Source organism: Polypterus senegalus, chromosome 1 (assembly GCF_016835505.1).
Source record: "Polypterus senegalus isolate Bchr_013 chromosome 1, ASM1683550v1, whole genome shotgun sequence".
Classification (NCBI taxonomy): domain Eukaryota; kingdom Metazoa; phylum Chordata; class Cladistia; order Polypteriformes; family Polypteridae; genus Polypterus; species Polypterus senegalus.
This window is the reverse complement of record NC_053154.1, coordinates 100,898,871-100,919,732: the sequence shown is the minus strand read 5'-3', so window position 1 is coordinate 100,919,732 and position 20,862 is coordinate 100,898,871. Positions and strand designations below refer to the sequence as shown.

Sequence of the window (20,862 nt, the reverse complement as noted above, 5' to 3'; positions counted from 1 at the left end):
CTTGCTTTGATTAAAAGTATTATTAATTTTATTATTTTGTGCTTGGAAATTGATTTCTCTCCAATGGTATTTTGGTGCTTTGCTGTAGAGAACAAGATCATACGTGCGATAAGTCTTGACTTTAATTTAAAAAATGCAGGGCGTCCTGTAGTATCTCATTTAATAGGCATCTTGTGTTGTGCTCTAAATATTTAATGTATGTTGGTGGAAGGTGTTAGACAAAGTGTCAGTGAGAGGCCTTCTCTGTTACAGGGAAAGTGACACCGTGACATTCTTGTGGGCTTGTATTTACAGCTTTCCGTTTATTTGAATGTTTTGCAACTAACAGCCATGATACGTACATTCATGGGGAAACGACATCCGGCTCCTTCTGTTTTGACAGCAGTCTGCACATTATCCGGATGAGCACTTGTCATGAATGCTCTCCCAATGTACACACTCTTTGTTTTTTTTTGTTCTGAACAAATTTGTTTTGATATCTTTAGGAAGTTCTATTCTAACTATCAGCCAAAATGTTTCACAATACAATGTTGGTTCATTTTTTTTTTTTTTTTAAACATTGCTTTGTTTTTGCAAGCACATTGTGTAATATTCATATTTATGGTAATCTTAAAAATGCTTTGAGCATTATGCCCAATGTAAAATAGGAGGAGCATAGGAAAATATATAGCAAAATGTAATTTCAAGTTCTTAAAAGATTCTAAGAAAAATGATTATCTTTTTACAAAACGTGTTTTGGTGTGTTGTTATATAGCAGCTTTTTGGGCAGGAATGGATGTAAGTGTGTCCTGTGATGAGCCTGCTTCCCAGCCTGGATGGTTTCTGTCCCATTTCTACATGGGTACCCACTTGTTCTGTGCCACCCTCAGCTGGACAAAAGTATGTAATGGACAGAAGGTGAGTCGTGATTCCCCCCAACGCAGGAATGACTGATCTTTTGGCAACAGTTTCAGGAGAATACGAGCTATGCTACCTGTCTAAGATGGGCTGAAATCTAAGCAAGCAATGCAGACCTTAGCGTTCAAGTTTGCAGTGCGCCATCTATCGGAATGTGTTTTTGCAATGCATGTAGTAATAAAATGGATTGCATTTGTCATTCCAGAAGATGTCGCATCACAAACATTTGTAGAAAACAAATGCACTGCTGCAAATGTTTGTGATGTGCCATCTGTTGGAATAAGAAATGCAGTGCATATGTCTCTGTTTGAGGGGGCACAGTGGTAACGCTGCAGCCTCTCAGTAAAGAGACCTGGGTTCACACCCCCGGTCCTGCCTGTGTGGAATTTGCATGTTCTCCCAGTGTCCCCATGGGTTTCTTCTGGTTGCTCTGGTGTCTTTTCACTGTCCAAAGACTTGCATGCTAGCTGAATTGGCTATGCTCAGTTTGGCCCTGGTGTGGGTTTGTGGGTGTCTGCCATGTGATGGATTTGTGCCCGGTCCAGGGCTTGTTCCAGATTTGCACGCTGTGCTAGCTGGGATAGAGTCCAGCGCTAACAATGACCCTGATCTGGATTAAGTGGGTTAGAAAATGACATGTCTTTGTTTCATACCATTTGGTACAGGATTCATAAAGCAGTGTTAATGTTTGTGATGCATCATCTATTGGAATGACAAATACAATGCATTTTAGTACTATGAATGCTGGTCATGTGCCATCTGTTGGAATGAGAGACATAGCTACCGGCTGGACACACAGATGCTGATCCTTTTGTTAAGGTAGATAAAGATCATGCTTTGCTTGGGCAAAATGTCTTTTGCCATGCCAGCAGCCATTATCTTAAGTACTGTTGTATTTCTGTAACTTGTTAGGTTCTGCATCCGCTAAAGTGAAATCAACAAGCCACCCCCTGCAGTTTCGGCACCTTTTATTGTCAATCAAGTTGCCTCTATTAATGCTGACTATAGGCACAAACATTACAATAAGTTTTGTGGTACAAAGTTGCATGGAAAACATTCACCTTCTGAAGTACGACTAGAGTGTCCTCACACAGGTTCACACCAGAATCCGTATCAAATTCGAGTCAAGAACTGGATTAGTTTTCTTTTATTTGTTATTGCTGGTGGCACTGTACTGGAAAAATGCAATCTCTCACAAATGTCAAAAAATAGGAATAGGATCAACCTAACATGCCAGTAAACTGAGAAGCATCCATCTCATTATTTACTTGATGGGACCAAACTAATCTACGATCGCCTGCCATCATTCAGTGATGTCTTGGCATTGGCTCTTTACGGTAACTGGTCTGTGTAAATATAAAAGCCAGGATACTCAGTGCAGAAATCCTTTAATATACATGGCCTTTCAGAAGTATTCAGGCCCCTTCAGTCTGCCAAGAGATATTTGCCTCTCATTAAGGCCTAACTGAATGATTAGCTTCTACCAGTGAGCACGCTGAGTAAAGGTCATATTATCTGGATATAAAAATCACTCTGTGTAGGGTCTTTAGCACAATGTGAACCCACTGGGAAAACGAAGACTTGAGAGCAGACCACAAAGGAGACATACTGATACAAATACATAACAAAGAAAATATCCAAGTGCTTGGATGTCCCAGTGAGCACTAACAGAATACATCACACCACCCAGTCACCGTCTAAAGATGGCTGTCTAATAAGACATAGTGCCCAAGTAAGATGTACTGTAGACTGGTAAGGGATGCAGCAAAGAAGCCAGCCATCACTTTGAAGGAATTTCAGAAGCCAGTTGCTGGAACTGGAGTACATGTGCACACGTCCACAATTTCAAGAGCTCTCTCTAACAACGAGTGGGTGGTAAGAAAGAGGCCAATTACCAGGAATATCCATAAAAAACTATGTCTGCAGTTTGCCCCAGTGCATAAGAAGGAGCTCAGCTAGAATGTGGGAAATTAGGGTTTTGTGGTCCTATCAGACCAACATGGAGCTTTCTAGCTGTGCCACATAAATGGTTCTTGTAAAGTTTGCTTTCTGTTATTTGTTGTCCAAAATAATCGGGGCTATTTTCAAGCAGGAAATAGTGGGATGCTGTGGGGCTTTGTGGGTATTGTAGTTTAGTACACTTGCTGGTTAGTTATCTTACATAAATCTTTAGGGATGGGCTACTGGCAGATCCTTTTTTCCTTCAACTTTTCAATGTATTTAGTTTCCAATAATAAGAAGAATTCCCAGAGAACAGATTTCATAGCCAAAGTGTTGGTTCTGTGGCATTATTTGAAGGACACTGGAGTAGTTTCAAAGTCGCCTGTTTAACGTTGTTCAGCCTTTGGAGAAGATGCACCTCTGTGCTTGTAAGAGGAGAACTTGCCGCCGTCCATCCATCCATTCAGTCATTAGCTTTATTCATTTATCTCAAGTCTATTCATCACTTCTGCCATTCTGGACTGTTTGGGACCCTGTACGTGCAGTTCATGTTTGTCTATACCTTGATCATTTGTGGGGTGTTGTGTACATATTTTCTGTTATATGTGATAATACAGTCAGGTTTTTAAGAAGGTTTTTCTTGTGTATTTGATTTATTTGAACAGGAGGTTGACTGATAAGAATACAGTACCAGATTAATGTTGGCCTTCAAACTCCATCATGTTATTATTATATCTGTGGCAGCTTCAGTGCTTCTAGAATTTTGAGTTCTGTTCCAGCCCCTCCCTCTAAAAACACCATCTCTACTGTGATGTCTGGTGGTGGCAGCACAATGCTGTGAGGATGCTCTTCATCTGCAGGGACTGAGAATCTTATTAAGGCTGATGGAAGAATGAATAGAACTACATGCAGGGAAATACTGAAAGAGAACCTGTTCAAGTCAGATGACAAACTGACCTGGAAAAAGATTCACCTTCCAGCAAGACAAGGATCTCAAAGCCAAGGCAACACTGTATTGGCTCAAAGACAAAAAACAAAACAAATATGAGATGTCCAACAATGGCTTAGACAAAGCCCTGATCTCAATCCCATTAAGAATCTCCATCAGTCTTTGAAAATTGCAGGCCGGGAGCACCAACCATCCAACCAGAAAGAATGGGACAAAATTCCTCCTGTGCCGTGGCTTGGAAAACGCTCGAGTCCATTGTTGCGGCAAAAGGAGGCCCTTCTAACTAGTGATGTGCAGGGTAGGAATACTTACACAAACAGAGTGTTATGTATCTTTTGTAATTCACAGAATGGCTATGACTTTCAAGGGGACTGAACATTTTGCCCTGTACTACAACTACCTTAAAATATTATAAATAAATATACATTGTAATGGCGTATAAAAATACATCATAAATGTCTCACCCCAGAGATGGAGGTAAGGCTGACGATGAAGAAGCGAAACACATCGACTGAGCACAAGCATTAGGCTTACTGTGTTGTAGGTGCAGGTGTCCACAAATTGCTCATAATCCCAAATAATTGCATTGTTTGAGGTGTCACCTCTCCTTCATTGTTTAGTTTAAAGCTGAAATGTGCCAAACTTTGCAGTAAGTAAAGAGCTGCACCCATTAATCCAGATGTGTTTGTTATAAGGTAGAAATTCAGTTATAAATGTGCACGTATTGTACTCTCTCAGTTGCTTGTTTGTAATAAAAAAATATTAACTCCTCTAATCCACAGAAGATACGACACAGTAAATTCAAACTGCAAAACGTGTGTTTCAGTTTGAAATGATATCTACCTTCAGTGCCACTTCTTTTTATCACTCTTACCCAAGGTTACTAATGGGATGCAATCTTTCTTTTGAACACGGGTGTGCAAAAAACACTAAGTGTAACTAAAGGCCAATCATCATTCACAAATCAGTTTTCGGAGCTTTGGAAAGCTTGTGGAGTAGGGAGGCAGTTTAACTAATTGTGATCCATTCAGGCAGCATAGCTGACACCTACAGTATGTCCTGTTTAGCATTGTCATGTTCATTATTTAATTTCTTTACGGATGATCATTTTAATCGCTACTGCTTGCAGCGCTGGGTGCTATTGATTCATTGTTAACATTTTCACCATTTAAAATAATAGAAAATATAATAAAGAATCTGCCAATATGTCTGATTTTACAAAAATAATGGCCACTCACCATGATGACCTAGTCAACAACATGCCTCCGTGGGCCAAGTGCAGCCATAACATTTAACTAGCAGATGCAGTTTATTCCTGTGGGCTTAAACAACAAGGAGACTTTAATGATTTTAGCGTAAGACTACAACATAGTAAAATGTGTAAAAATTGAAAGGGTTCAACTAACTGTCTGAAGGCACTGTACAGCATGTTCTGTTGTAGAGAAACACGAACAAGGCATGGCAAGCTTGAACAATGTCTTAAAAAACAATCCTTTTAGGTTTTATTAGCAAAATGAAATGAATAGAACTGTAAAAAGTTCTAGAATCTGATGTTGGCACTGAAATTCTCAGTGATGCCCCAAAAACAGATTTAAACCTCACCGCTAGCTCTGCAATCTTTAGTAATGGCTTTTCTACCAATAGCACTACTGAGGATGCTGGAATATCTGCAAGCACTCAAATGTCAATGGATAGGCCGAGGTCACAGATTTGTGTGATATTCACAAGTCACCAACTCAATTCGTACTAACAAACCTCTAAAATAAGTGGCAAGGTGCACAGCTTAGCAACACTTTGGCTCAACAAAGAGCAGCACATGGCTGGAATACAGGATATGGAAATGGGCAATGTATCACAAACACGTGCAGGCATCTGGGCGAGAACCTAATTGAGGACAGATTCAGTCATGTATACTGCTCAAAAAAATTAAAGGACCACTTTTTAATCAGAGTATAGCATCAAGTCAATGAAACTTTTGGGATATTAATCTGGTCAGTTAAGTAGCAGAGGGGGTTGTTAATCAGTTTCAGCTGCTTTAGTGCTAATAAAATTAACAACAGGTGCACTAGAGGGGCAACAATGAGATGACCCCCAAAACAGGAATGGTTTAACAGGTGGAGGCCACTGACATTTTTCCCTCGTCTTTTCTGTCTTTTTTATTCACTGGTTTTGCATTTGGCTACAGTCAGTGTCACTACTGGTAGCATGAGGCGATACCTGGACCCTACAGAGGTTGCACAGGTAGTCCAACTTCTCCAGGATGGCACATCAATACGTGTCATTGCCAGAAGGTTTGCTGTGTCTCCCTGCACAGTCTCAAGGGCATGGAGAAGATTCTAGGAGACAAGCAGTTACTCTACGAGAGCTGGAGAGGGCCATAGAAGGTCCATAACCCATCAGCAGGACCAGTATCTGCTCCTTTGGGCAAGGAGGAACAGGATGAGCACTGCCAGAGCCCTACAAAATGACCTCCAGCAGGCCACTGGTGTGAACGTCTCTGATCAGACAATCAGAAACAGACTTCATGAGGGTGGCCTGAGGGCCCAACATCGTCTAGTGAGCCCTGTACCCACGGAACTCGATTGGCATTTGGCATAGAATACCAGAATTGGCACACAGTGGGAAAAAAGCACAAAATGTCAACTTTAATCTCAAAATTTCCACTTTAATCACGTAGTTTATTTTGTCATCAAAGTAGAACATCATAAACTTCATCTTAAAATCATTTCATTTACTAGTTTCTCAAATCCCATCGTAACTAAAGTAACACGTTAAATGCTTTGTTTTTTATTTGATCTTCAATGTGCTCTATGTGCGTGAATCACTACATGCTTTCGTTCTTTCTCTTTCTCCGACAGGACACAGAATCGATTACATTCGTGATATTACAGCTCTCTGAATAATTAAAATACTGAGTTGTATGCGAGGCAGGAACTTGCTAGTGCTGCAGCACCGTGTCCTCACATGTTTAATTATTAACAATACAGATTATTTAAATGAAGTTAAAGTTTTATCTGTATAATTTAATAAACATATTTTGCTGCATTTCACCTTAAAAATGATATTGTCATCATATGTAAATACACTCTTAATAAAGTGGCTCAGGTTGTGCGATATTATAATTATAGTGCAAGTTTACAGTGGGGTGATTGTACTTATAAGTACAAACAGTTCTACAAGGTGCAATTGATTGAGTGCATTTATAGTTCTTGGAATGAAACTGTTTCTGAACCGCGAGGTCCGTACAGGAAAGGTTTGAAGCGTTTGTCATATGAGAGCAGTTCAAATAGGAAGCATGGCTGAGGCAGCATGTGCTTGATGCTGTATACTGATAATTCTCTTTCCGATCAGATGCTCCGAGTGGTGCAGTGAGAGTAATATGGAAAAAGATGATCCGCTGTGGCAACCCCTAACGGGAGCAGCTGAAAGAAGAAGAAGGTGCAGTGAGAGTAACAACGCTAAAGCAGTTATGGTATTTAGAATAGTTTGACCATTCTGTGGACCATTATATTGTTACTGGTTAATTATCAATCAGATGCATTAAACTAATAAACAACATGCGGTTAATTTCAGTGTATTTATAAAACCGTGTCAGGAAAAGAAAGGGTAACCACACAGGAACAGTAGCACTGCTTTGACGCTGGGTGCCGCCAGTCTGCAAAACCGAGTGGAGAACTTGCGTACGACAGGGTATGAGGTACCATGGAAATGTGCGTGTCTTTATGCCAAGTTTAGGTTTTATACATCGTGATTTGAACGTGGGAACGTTCTTACACAACATTTCTGTGCGTACACACCGTTTATACATGAGGCCCCAGGAGATCAGTGATGCCCTGGTCCAGATCTAGGAGGAGATCCCCTAGGACACCATCAGGCATGCATACAAGCATGTGGGGGCCATACAAACTACGGAGTACGATTTGGAGTTGCTGCAATGAAATTCTGGCAAAATAGACTAGCCTGCAGCATCATTTTTTTACTTTGATTTTTGGGGTCTCTTTTAATTCAGCCTTCTCTAGGTTGATAATTTTCATTTCCATCAAACGATGTGGCATCCTTTCATTCCTAACACATTACCCAGTCCATACCAGTATAGATTTTTTTTCCCATTGAGATCTAAAGTGTTCCTTTAATTTTTGGAGCAGTTTATTTAGAAATGGGAAACACGCACATTAGTAATATTCAAACCACTCGGTAAGTGAAACTAACAGGGCAGCACTTCAGACATTACAAATGAAGACATTACCATTGCTGTTTGCTCTTATATAATTTCACTGGGCTCAATAATAACAGATTTGGGCATTTGTGTCTTGATAGAGGCTGGTATGTCATACATAGCATCAACGTGGTGACATTCACTTTATTTTCCTCCCCATCTGCAAGTGGATTTAAATTAGTGTTAACAAAAATGGCTTTCATTTTGAGAAGAAAAAAATACTTTGGTGTGATTGGATTTTGAAAGATTTATAAAGAAGTTTTATTTGAATGTATATATAACTATAATAAGAGATAACATTAGGCCCAAACATTAATGCTGTGTTTCTTAGAGTTTGGGTTGCAAGCACGTCTCTGTTGGGTCACCACATGATTATGCAATATAATTACCGAGTGCATCCAAGTGATAATTCTATACAAGAAAAGAGTTCTAACCATATATTTTTTTTTAATCATGCGGTTCACAGTTTCTATATGAAAACGCCATGAAGATTCAAGAACAGCTTTCATTTCTGTGGCAGGAAAATATGTTAAGCATTCACCCTTCCCCTCTGACAACCATTAAATAATCAGTCTGAGAAGACCGACAGCCAAGACATGTAAAAGAAAAGGGGAGAAAGTGAAATGACAGACAAGCTTCTGAAATATCGAAATGAGAAACTGAAGATTTTCAGGGTGGAGGTATATATAGTGCCATGTCAGTGTGTATGCAAAATGTAGTTTCAATGGCAATGAACTGTTGTTGTGTGCCTCATCGTGTGTTCACATTTACAACATACACTGAATTCAAATCTGTAACTGATGTCCAAAGAAGGTTTTGCATTAAGTTTAATGTGCCTCAGTGAGGGTGAATTCCTTCTCGTCACACTATTTGAAATGTCCATCAGCTGGTAGTGTAAAAACACCAGAAAATATCAAAAGGGTGTGATAAACAGTAGACACAATATCAGTCTATAAAAACAATTCAGACTGGTTTGTTTGCAAAAATCTTCAGCAAATGTTATCCTATCACAAGTATAAAATACAAACAGTGCATTTTTTAAAGAATAATTTAGCTTTTTTGGATAATTGGATTGTTAAATGTAAATGGGTTTACATTAAACTATTTTTGAACCAATTTATACAAATGTATAATTTATGGAGGAGCTCTTTAGAAAAAGTAAAAAAAAAGTTATTTAAGGCTAGCTAAATAGGCTGCATTGATTAATTAATTTTTGAACTATTTCATTCCTTAAATGGCACCATGAGTCAGAGGATTAAGTTAAAAGCTCTTTCATTCTATACTTTCAAAAAATCATCACATCCTTACAAGAGTGTTTCTCTCTCAGGTTTACTAAACTAAGCATTTCTGCTGGTAGTGACGCACCTCGGGAATCTTTTCTTGTTTTCAATGGTATTACTTGTCTTAGGTTCAAGCTCCAGGGATTCCCTTTGTGGAGTCGGCATGTTCTCCCAGTGTGCACGTGTTTCCTCCCACAATTCAAAGGCAATGCAATGCAGGTTAGTTGGATTAGTGATGCTAAATTGGCCCTAAAGTGTGTGTGTGTTCACTCTGTGATGTACTGGCCATCAGGTGCTGCTCCCACCTAACACCCCTATTGCTTGCTGGGATGGGCTCCGGCTGCCCCACAACCCTGCCCTGGATAAGTAGGTTAAGAAAATGGACAGATGGAGTATCGTTTATCGATAAGTTTCTTTCCCATTTTCTATTTTATACTACTCATGTGAGTAAATATGCTTGAAAGGAAACAAATACATTTACTTTTTAAATATATGACATTATTAGCTTCTTTAGGACTCCGCGGTCATTGTGATAATAGTCCTCTTGGGTCCCATTACGGTACCGAGTTCTAATTTGAGTCCTCGGATTAAAAGGCTTAAGAACTCTTGCGCTGCTACGGCTATGAGCCGTCAACACCGCACGTAACACGGACTAACGGAGGAGCTACTTTATCCCCAACGCGGTCCCTGAATAGTGTGAATGGAAGCCTAACGCCACAGACTGAGGAGCACTTTGAACTAATAATTAATACTGCACTTTCTACACCGTTTGGGTAAAACCTATTAACTTAATCAATAAAAATTAAAATAACAATCACTTCACAAATAAACATCGTTTTCACCGATACTGACTTGGCCTGTGTCACAACGCTATCTGAAAAATGGAAATACAATAACGGAAAACACCAACGTAGAGCGGGCTCCGCTGCTAATTGGCGTAAATCTACTTTCTTCTTCTCTTGTCGCCTCTATGGGTTTTTCTTTGGAGACGCACTCATGTAAATTGTTCATTTGGAGGGAAGCAAAACCTGCCACCGTAATAAACAGGATATTCCGTGCGTAGTGAGTGACGGCGCCAGGAAAGTTGAGCAAATTTATTTGTGAGTGACGCTACAGCAGATTCCATCCATTGTACGACGTTCAAATTTTTAAAACAACAAAATAAATAATACAAAATGTTTAAATGGATAATATTAATATTAGTAATATAATATAACTGTACCGTAAAAAAAATGTTGTATCTGGAGGTGGTGAAACGCGTGACGAATCAGTCAGTTATATTGTGGCGGTTCCTTGTGCTCTGCGTCATTTCCATCATGGCGACGCTGAATGACAGATCAGTTTGGGATGAGGTAGAGGTTTGTGCTTTTATTCAGTCGACACCGGGCCACATTCAGAAAATAAATTTCGCTTTAAACGAATAATATAATTATTTCATTTGGAGGAAAGCCTGTAAAGGATATTCCGCGTCTTGCGCCTTGCAGCCCTGTCGGCCTGTCAGTAATGCATAGGAGGAAGAGAATGACAAAGGGAAAAGAGACGGCCGAGGGTTCGCGTACTTAGCCGTGCCGAGTACAACCCAGTTGGCCTTGGAACCTTAAGTCGTTGTCTGCCGTGACGATTGGAACTTTAGTAGTAGTAATAATAATAAATAGTGTTTTATATTTACCGGGTGCCTGGCCTCCCTCCTCATCCTAGTAGAGCATCTTGTTTAAAATGTGCTTCTACCGATTTCACCACCTTTCCGTTCAGTGTTTCCTTACATTTTTATTGATTTTATTTTTGTCAAGGTTTGTTGTTCTCAAAGGAAAAATTGTTTGTTAAACAGGCCTGTGTTGCGATATATCACAGGCTACGATCTTCGAATTATTCTGCCTGATCTATTCTGTAAGGGGCAGAAGATCGCTTAGCGCGATTTTTCTGAAGCTGTGTAATAGTATATGGTGACACGAGCAGTAACTCCCCCAAAAAGCATGAAGTGTTTGCAGTTATTTCTTGTAGTTTCCTGTAGTCACTCCATTTAATCTTTCTAATGCTCTGCGATTTCCTTACGTTTCTTACGTTTCCGTTGCTTTCGATTTATGGATGCTACCATGCAAGTAATTGATTCAGAACATTTTTGTTTTTTCATGTATTTGTCTTTATTCGCTTGTAACCTCAGATAAGTGCGTCTGATAAACCAATGACTGAACAATACAGGGTGAGTCAAAATGATATTAACATTTGATTGACGGAAACAATTTATTCACAAAACCTACTTGTATGTGCAAGATGATTTACAGGAAGATCTCAACCTGTTTGCCATCATGTTCAACACATATACCATATGTGGCACATAAATTGTCCACAAAAATTGTATACAAGTATATACATAGCAGTACCATTAGTGTTAACATTATTTTGACTCACGCTCTAAATGATCACTTGATACGTATTAAGTCAAAGGCATTGATAAGACCAATGACACACTTGTGCCCTCAATGACTGCTTTGATTAATCATAAATGTTGCCCTTTTTAGTGTTTTTATGTTTAATTTTGCACATGGTATTTAGATAAAATACACTTATTAACATTTCAGAGTGTTGTATAAGTTTCTAATGTTTCCCTAGTAAACCATTAATCACTTTTACACTTTTTTATTTTTATAGTTGTACTCGTTTCCATCGAGGAGTGTGCTATGAATTTTTCTGCTTCTGCTTATTTCTGATAAAATAAATAATTCAAAGTCAAGTATGTCAAAATGAGTAGCTAGAGAATGAAGGTGGTTCAATATTTAAAACTGCTCACCATGTCAATGTGCAGAAGTACTTTTTCTTGTTTTCTTTTTTTATCACCCCTTTTAGGATGGCATTGGGGAGGAAGTCCTCAAAATGTCAACCGAAGAAATCATTCAGAGGACTCGTCTCTTGGATAGTGAAATCAAGGCAAGTATGTCAAATAGGGGTATTCTGTTTTTGGAGATGGGCACAATTGCATTTCTGGAAATGCATTTGACACCATACAAAAGTATAGTGCTGTTTGGACTTGTTTTAAAAGTTTTCACGTTTGTTTATTTATGTATTAGTGTTTTTTTACTGTCTTTAAAAGATAATTCGCAACACTGGATACAACAGATGTGTGGAATGTGGAAGAACTATAAAACATCCTTTTAAGTTTTTTTGGCAATTTACTTAAATGCTCTGGCCTTCTCAAAAATACTCCTCACTGATGGTCACATGCGTTTTTATTCCAAGCAAATTATAGTGCCATTGCACTTATTAGAAAACTATTTTATTTTTAAAAATAATGAGACTGATACTCTGGGGACTAGTATAAATGACAGCACACGTGACACTACAACATACAGAAAGAAATGTCATCAGTAGGGCATTTTTTAAAAAAAAAAAAACAAAAAAAAAACAGTCCACATATAAATGCTTATATCTCCAACATACAGTAGGTAAAGTTTTAATTCCATATCCTCTTTTACAAAAGTACAGCTGCCCTAGAATGTGTAATACCCCTATATGGTTTAGTGTCACCAGCAAAAATATATGGAATATTTGATCATTACTGGCTTTACATCTAAAATACATGATTCATATCTTTGGAAATGTCATTTTTTTCCAGTTTGTGCAATGAAAATTTGTGAATGCACAATTTGAAGATATTTCAGGGGGATGGTGTCCTTCCCCAGTATTCAGCTCGACTGGATAAAATGAAACTTCATGAAAAGCTTATTTTGTGTATGTTATTTCTTTATGTCTAGATTATGAAGAGTGAAGTGCTGAGAGTGACCCATGAACTTCAGGCTATGAAGGACAAAATCAAAGAGAACACAGAAAAAATTAAAGTGAACAAAACTCTCCCATACCTGGTCTCCAATGTGATTGAAGTGAGTCATTTGGATCAGTGTTTAAAATGGTGAAAAAGAGACATCTGTCTGAGAATTGTACTAACTGTGTTCCTCTTTCATTCTTTAAATTTTTCTGTTAGTTGTTTTGATCCTGGGCAGCACAGTGTCTTTTAGTGGGTAGTACAGCTGCCTCACAGGTTCAGCTTCATTGTCCATGTGAAGTGTGCATGTACTCCCCTTGTTTCTGCTAGTTTCCCTTCTGGTACTCTGTTTATTAGGAGTGTTTCAATTGACAATTCTAAGCTGGTCCAGTGCGAGTGTGGATATGTGTGTGTATGTGGTGGGTCCACTGATGGACCAACAGGGTTGCTTCTTCTTTGTACCCAGTTTTAGCAGGATAGACTCTGGCTCTTCAAGCTTCAGTTTGACTAAGCAGGTTTCAGAATGTTATTTTTCCATCCTGACTGTGAGCTTCTTACTCTTTTAAAATGATATATTTTACTTAAAGGAAGTGCCTCAAAATAAAACTCTGTTTTGTCTTTCCCAGCTACTGGATGTGGATCCAAATGACCAAGAAGAAGATGGAGCAAATATTGATTTAGACTCCCAGAGGAAGGGCAAATGTGCAGTAATAAAAACCTCTACTAGACAGGTATGTGCTGTGACACAGAAGTGTAGTGTATTTAGGTTGGAAATGTGAAGTACACATGCCAACAGTATACACAAGTGGTTCAGATTGTTTGAGAAAACACAGAGGAGGTGATACTGAAGGAAGTAATGATTCTGTAACAAGTAGACAAAAGAATTGTTTATTGAGCCAGAGTGGAGCTGTGCATTGGTGTTGTGAGTGCTAGGGAAACCTCCATGGCTAGCAAGGCAGATGGCTAAGCATTGCAGAGTCACCGGTTTTAAATGGTGTACTATGCCACATCTAGCCAAACAATAAGCAGCCATTCCTTCAGAGAGACAATGGCTCATGAAGAATATGGAGTGTTTTTGCTACTTACAGCTATTTTCTCTTAGTCACCTTCCAAATACTTTTTCTTATGATGCAAGACACTTTACCCCATTCTGGTTAACATTTCCTGAACATTTTTTTTAAACATGATTAGAACATCCTGTATTTTCCTATATTTCTTCTACAGTACTAAATCATCTTCCCTTCATTCTCAGTTTTAATTTCAAGAACAAAACAAAGTCACAGGGAGCAAGATCTGACAAATACAATGAAGCAACACCTACTTGATCAAAAACCAGCTGACTGATAATGCACTGTATGCAAGTGCACTGCCATGGTGGAAAATCCAGTTTTGGATGCTCCACTTCTCAACTAACCAGACTATAGATGTATGATCCTTAGCAGCATGTCCAAAAAATTAAAATTTACTCCTATGTTAGTGACCACCGATTATGGGAAGTTTTGGGTCCCTCCTTGTGTGGTAAAGTGTGTTATACATGCAGAAATGTGACTGCTCACATTGGCCAGAGAAGAATGCTCATATTGCATATGCATTCCTACCACGTGGCAGCCTCTTGGGTCAGCCGATGCTCCTTTGGAAAATTGGAAATTCTGACAAGATTGTTATGTTAAGAAGTAATTTAAAGTGTGAAAGTGTTCTCTTTCGTATATCATTGTGTGATGGCACTGCCCTAGCAAGGCCAGAAACCTCCTATAACAGGTAATGTCATTCCATGTTGTCACACCTGCTGTATTCCAAGGATATCTTTTTAAATTATTATTATCCAGAGGGCAGCATTGTCTGTGTTATTTGCTTTATGAATCAAATATTCGTGGCCTCCTAAGAAAATAATGAAACTTAACTACCGAACATGGCTTGATGTAGATCCTATTGCAGTTCGGTGCATTGAAGCCTAACACAAGTTCAGACCCCATTGGTGATGGTGCATTTAGTGACAAATGTCTCTATAGACACATTAAGTGGAGTTCCTAAGCTGTTAGTTGCTGGCCTGTAATCTTAGGTGTTACTGGGTGATCAACAAAGGGCATACATCTTTGTAGATGATTGAAAGCATTACCATATGCAGTGTGACAAGTTATTGCACACTTTACTGGTTTTGCTTTTGTATTCTCCCTTGCCTTCCAGATCAGTGCTGAATGGCAAGAAAAATTATCATTTCACATCCATAATAGATAATGTGCTTAAAGTGCTGTATTTGCATGTATAACATGCTCGTATGCATCGAATAATTTAGTTACAGCACAGCATAGTGATTGCTAAAAGTGAGTTTAGGTTGCAATCACAATATTAAATAATAACAAAGTGATTGTAACTTGTTACCTGAGAATGCCAATACCCTCACCCGCTTGTACTCTGATCCATTCCATTTCAGATTCCACACTGTGAATTGGTAATCACATTTACTGTATTTATTGTCCTCTAGTGAGCTTCAGTTTCCATTTCTGCTTCATGAAATTTGGACCTACCCAGCAAAGTCACCAGTGTTAAATTAACCTGTAATAGTATACATATGGAAGAACTCCTGTTGTAGGGGTGTTGCCACATTTGTGTGTTGATGCCCAAATACCTTCCTTAATAATTCCTTAATTTTGAAGAACTACTCTGTAAATTATATATATTTGTCAAATGTAATTTGTTTTTTTTTCAGGATGGTTAAGTAGTATTCCAAACTTAAATACATGCTCTTCTGCTGAAATAGCACTACATAATAACAGGCTTAGAAGCTACAAATTACTTGTAACTTTGTAGTTAGTTTTGATTTGTCTTTAAAGAAATGTAATCAGTTGTTCACATTGCAAACATACAATTTTTCCAAAGTAAAATGTTACTAAACATTGCAAATTCTTTAAATATCTGAAATTGTTTAAGTGGCTTGTCCAGCAATACAAATAACAAATTTGCAGATACAGTGCACCCGGAAAGTATTCACAGCACATCACGTTTTCCACATTTTGTTATGTTACAGCCTTATTCCAAAATGGATTAAATTCACTTTTTTCCTCAGAATTCTACACACAACACCCCATATTGACAACGTGAAAAACGTTTATTTGAGATTTTTGCAAATTTATTAAAATTAAAAAAAACTGAGAAATCACATGTACATAAGTATTCACAGCCTTTGCTCAATACTTTGTTGATGCACCTTTGGCAGCAATTACAGCCTCAAGTCTTTTTGAATATGATGCCACAAGCTTGGCACACCTATCCTTGGCCAGTTTCACCCATTCCTCTTTGCAGCACCTCTCAAGCTCCATCAGGTTGGATGGGAAGTGTCGGTGCACAGCCATTTTAAGATCTCCAGAGATGTTCAGTCGGATTCAAGTCTGAGCTCTGGCTGGGCCACTCAAGGACATTCACAGAGTTGTCCTGAAGCCACTCCTTTGATATCTTGGCTGTGTGTTTAGTAGGGTTGTTGTCCTGCTGAAAGATGAACCGTCGCCACAGTCTGAGGTCAAGAGCGCTCTGGAGCAGGTTTTCATCCAAGATGTCTCTGTACATTGCTGCAGTCATCTTTCCCTTTATCCTGACTAGTTTTCCAGTTCCTGCTGCTGAAAAACATCCCCACAGCATGATGCTGCCACCACCATGCTTCACTGTAGGGATGGTATTGGCCTGGTGATGAGCGGTGCCTGGTTTCCTCCAAACATGACGCCTGGCATTCACACCAAAGAGTTCAATCTTTGTCTCATCAGACCAGAGAATTTTGTTTCTCATGGTCTGAGAGTTCTGCAGGTGCCTTTTGGCAAACTCCAGGTGGGCTGCCATGTGCCTTTTACTAAGGAGTGGCTTCTGTCTGGCCCTCTACCATACAGGCCTGATTGGTGGATTGCTGCAGAGATAGTTGTCCTTCTGGAAGGTTCTCCTCTCTCTACAGAGGACCTCTGGAGCTCTGACATTGGGTTCTTGGTCACCTCCCTGACTAAGGCCCTTCTCCCCCGATCATTCAGTTTAGATGGCCAGCCAGCTCTAGGAAGAGTCCTGTTGGTTTCGAACTTCTTCCACTTACGGATGATGGAGGCCACTGTGCTCATTGGGACCTTCAAAGCAGCAGAAATTTTTCTGTAACCTTCCCCAGATTTGTGCCTCGAGACAATCCTGTCTCGGAGGTCTACAGACAATTCCTTTGACTTCATGCTTGGTTTGTGCTCTGACATGAACTGTCAACTGTGGGACCTTCTATAGACAGGTGTGTGCCTTTCCAAATCATGTCCAATCAACTGAATTTACCACAGGTGGACTCCAGTTAAGTTGCAGAAACATCTCAAGGATGATCAGGGGAAACAGGATGCACCTGAGCTCAATTTGGAGCTTCATGGCAAAGGCTGTGAATACTTATGTACATGTGCTTTCTCAATTTTTTTTATTTTTAATAAATTTGCAAAAACCTCAAGTAAACTTTTTTCACATTGTCATTATGGGGTGTTGTGAGGAAAAAAATGAATTTAATCCTTTTTGGAATAAGGCTGTAACATAACAAATTGTGGAAAAAGTGATGCGCTGTGAATACTATGCACTGTACTCTGTAAAAAGCACATTATTAGATTGGGGTATTTAAATGATAAAGAATTCAGAATTTTATTTTTTACTTCTGTCTGTTTTAGTCTCTTAGCAGGCTGTTATTTTAACATTTTCAAAGAAGATGTTTGAAGTTTTTGGAACTTCATTTTCCCCTAATGTTCTGTCTTTTTTTTTTTTTTTTTTTTTTTAAGACTTATTTTCTGCCAGTGATTGGATTAGTGGACGCCGAGAAATTAAAACCAGGGGATCTAGTGGTAAGTAGCAGTGAAGTGTGCGACTACCAGACCTGGTGGAAATGCTATGAGTTTCTTCTCACCTTTTTAAATTGTGCTTTATTTTCATATATAAAATACCATGTGCTAGTAGCCCCTACCAGTGTTACCTTTCATTCTCATCAGGGTGTGAATAAGGACTCCTACCTGATTCTGGAGACACTTCCCACAGAGTATGATTCCCGTGTCAAAGCCATGGAAGTAGACGAACGTCCCACTGAGCAGTATAGTGACATTGGTGGACTGGACAAGCAGATTCAGGAGGTTGGTTCATCTGTGTTAAAGATTTGGGTCATTATACAAGAATACACACTTAGGAATTCCTAATCTCAGAGAAATGTCTGTAGTCAAGTTTCTATTAAGCATGTGTTTAGACCCTTGATCTGGCAGTTTGTCTGTTCTTATTTACTCACTCTCCCGAATGCTTTCTCCAAAATCAAGCAATTTAAAACTAAATTCTGGCCTACATTGGGTAGCAAAGTCCACTAAGATCTTGTTTTTAAATGAGAAGTTGCACACCTTGTATTAAGGTTGATGTTTATGGAAGATGTTTACAAGATTTCTTATTTACTAAATCAGCAATGTAAATACCTTGGGTTTAAGAAATATCTTGCAAACTTAGTGTAGCCTACTTGGTTTTTATTATTTAGTCGTGCAATTCATTATGTAAGCTGTTTGCATCCTGCAGTGTTTGTTAATACTTGGAAGGTATGTAAAAAGTGTCCATGCAGGGCTTCATGGACTGCTTGTGGTCCTGAAACTGTGTAATGTAGGAAGCCGCTGATTTCTGACCAAGAAGATTGCTTTCTTTCAGCTGGTGGAGGCAATAGTACTGCCGATGAACCACAAAGAGAAATTTGAAAATCTTGGAATTCAACCTCCAAAAGGAGTTTTGATGTATGGACCTCCAGGGACTGGAAAGACGCTGTTAGCGCGGGCCTGTGCTGCTCAAACCAAAGTAAGGCTGAGTAATATTGGGGTTTCCAAAGAGGAAGTCGGCAATGTTTTTAATTAGCGATTCTCTCCCTGCCAGACTTGTATCCCAAGTCTAATGGTTTATTCAAGTATACTAAAGGTGTTGTTTGTATGAAAATAAATCCTTTCACCTAAACTGATCAGCACCAAACGTTCCCTAATGTAGTATTTGGCTGATGTTCCTGAATCACTCTCCAGTCCTGTTTTTATTGGGTAGGCCACATTCCTGAAGCTGGCTGGTCCACAGCTTGTCCAGATGTTCATAGGTGATGGAGCAAAGTTAGTTCGTGATGCCTTTGCTTTGGCTAAGGAGAAGGCACCTTCCATTATCTTCATTGATGAATTAGATGCCATTGGGACTAAACGGTAAGGAATGCATAAAGTTCACTTGGTAGTGATTGCCTCTTCTGGGCTTTCTTGCTCATTAAGAAACTAAACAAATTTGAATGAATCCTTGACTTTTAGATCAAGACTACGAATACATTGGGGAGCTGCAATATCGGGGAGATGAGCTAGTGTGGCTATTTGTCTGTCTGCTTAAGCTGTTTTGATTAGTTCTGTTCTCCGTGCAGATTTGATAGTGAGAAAGCTGGAGACCGTGAGGTGCAGAGGACAATGCTTGAACTGCTTAACCAACTGGATGGCTTCCAGCCAAACACTCAAGTGAAGGTGAGTCCGTCTGTACTGGAACTGGAGATCCAGTCCATATGTCCTGTGGAATTCACCATTGTGGTCGAATATGTATCTAGGCAAGTTTATTTTCCCTCAGCACACTGTAAACACCAGCTTGTTCAAAAGAGGTTGTACAGCTATTTTAATACTAACCTCTGAAGTTAATTTTCATTACTGCTTTGCTTCAACAGAAATAAAGTGTGTGACACCATTGGTAAATGTGTACAATTTATTGTGTTTTTTGCATTCTTTGTATTGCTATTTGTACATCCCTATTAAGAGTATGTATTCCTTATGCAGGTCATTGCAGCAACAAACAGAGTGGACATTCTGGACCCTGCCTTGCTCCGGTCTGGCCGGCTGGATAGAAAAATTGAGTTTCCCATGCCAAATGAAGAGGCACGTGCTCGAATCATGCAGATCCACTCTCGCAAGATGAATGTCAGGTATGGTTGTCTGTGAAGTGTGGTATAAATCTTCAGGTGCGTTTTGGTTAACCTTTTGTAGCTCAGAATCGTGTATGCACAGTATGGGCACAAACCCCTAAGTGAGGGAACTAAGCTCTTTTGTCCTCGTGTATGTTGTTCCCCTATGGCCCTCCCCATCATAGTGGCCTCTCTGGCCAATTCATCTGCTCATATATTGCTATGTTGAAAGCCCACAGTTCAACAGTAAATTGTCCGACTTTGTCTTCCAGCCCGGATGTCAACTACGAAGAGCTTGCACGATGTACAGATGACTTCAATGGAGCTCAGTGCAAAGCTGTGTGTGTGGAGGCTGTAAGTGTTACCGAGGCATTGTTTTGGGGAACTTGTGTTTTGTGATTTATTTATTTTTTGTATATTTAATAAGAAAAAAAAATGGCATAGTGCTGCGCTAGAAGGTAACCTTTTTCCTTTTTAGGGGATGATTGCCTTGCGCAGAGGTGCTACTGAACTGACCCATGAGGACTACATGGAAGGTATACTGGAAGTACAGGCCAAGAAGAAAGCCAACCTGCAGTACTACGCCTGAGCAGCCATGCCACAGCCTAGTCATTTGGCCTTGTTCTTGAGGACGCTCGTGTCTCATTTGTATAGTTCTGTCATTGTTTATCATTAATTCGGAATTAAAGTTTTTTCATTTACTGGTGTAGTTTTGTATACTGCACGCATTGATTTATTTTTTTTGAAATAAGCTGGCAGACCTGTACTGTCTTGGCTATGTTTGCTAATTTAGAGAGGGCCACCACACTGAGGAGTTCAGCAGCTAAACTGCTTTGAGATGAGCCAAGTGTCTGCTAAACAATAAGATACTTTGTGCAACGCAGATTCACTGTTTCT

General features: G+C 39.3%; 1 protein-coding gene across 2 annotated transcripts; it reads left to right on the top strand.

Moving 5' to 3' along the window:
* The first annotated feature begins 10,574 nt into the window (after positions 1–10,574).
* On the top strand, positions 10,575–20,674 carry psmc3 (proteasome 26S subunit, ATPase 3). 2 transcript variants are annotated; one of them, XM_039754194.1, is made up of 12 exons: positions 10,575–10,635; positions 12,128–12,208; positions 13,033–13,158; positions 13,667–13,771; positions 17,813–17,875; positions 18,020–18,157; positions 18,708–18,851; positions 19,086–19,234; positions 19,441–19,537; positions 19,841–19,986; positions 20,238–20,319; positions 20,444–20,674. In XM_039754194.1, the coding sequence occupies exons 1-12, from the start codon at positions 10,600–10,602 to the stop codon at positions 20,552–20,554; spliced, it is 1,278 nt and encodes a 425-aa protein (XP_039610128.1). In that variant the 5' UTR covers positions 10,575–10,599; the 3' UTR covers positions 20,555–20,674. The 2 variants fall into 2 exon arrangements, with proteins under 2 accessions (XP_039610128.1, XP_039610123.1); XM_039754189.1 differs by having other exon boundaries at positions 10,582–10,641.
* The last annotated feature ends 188 nt before the right edge of the window (positions 20,675–20,862 follow it).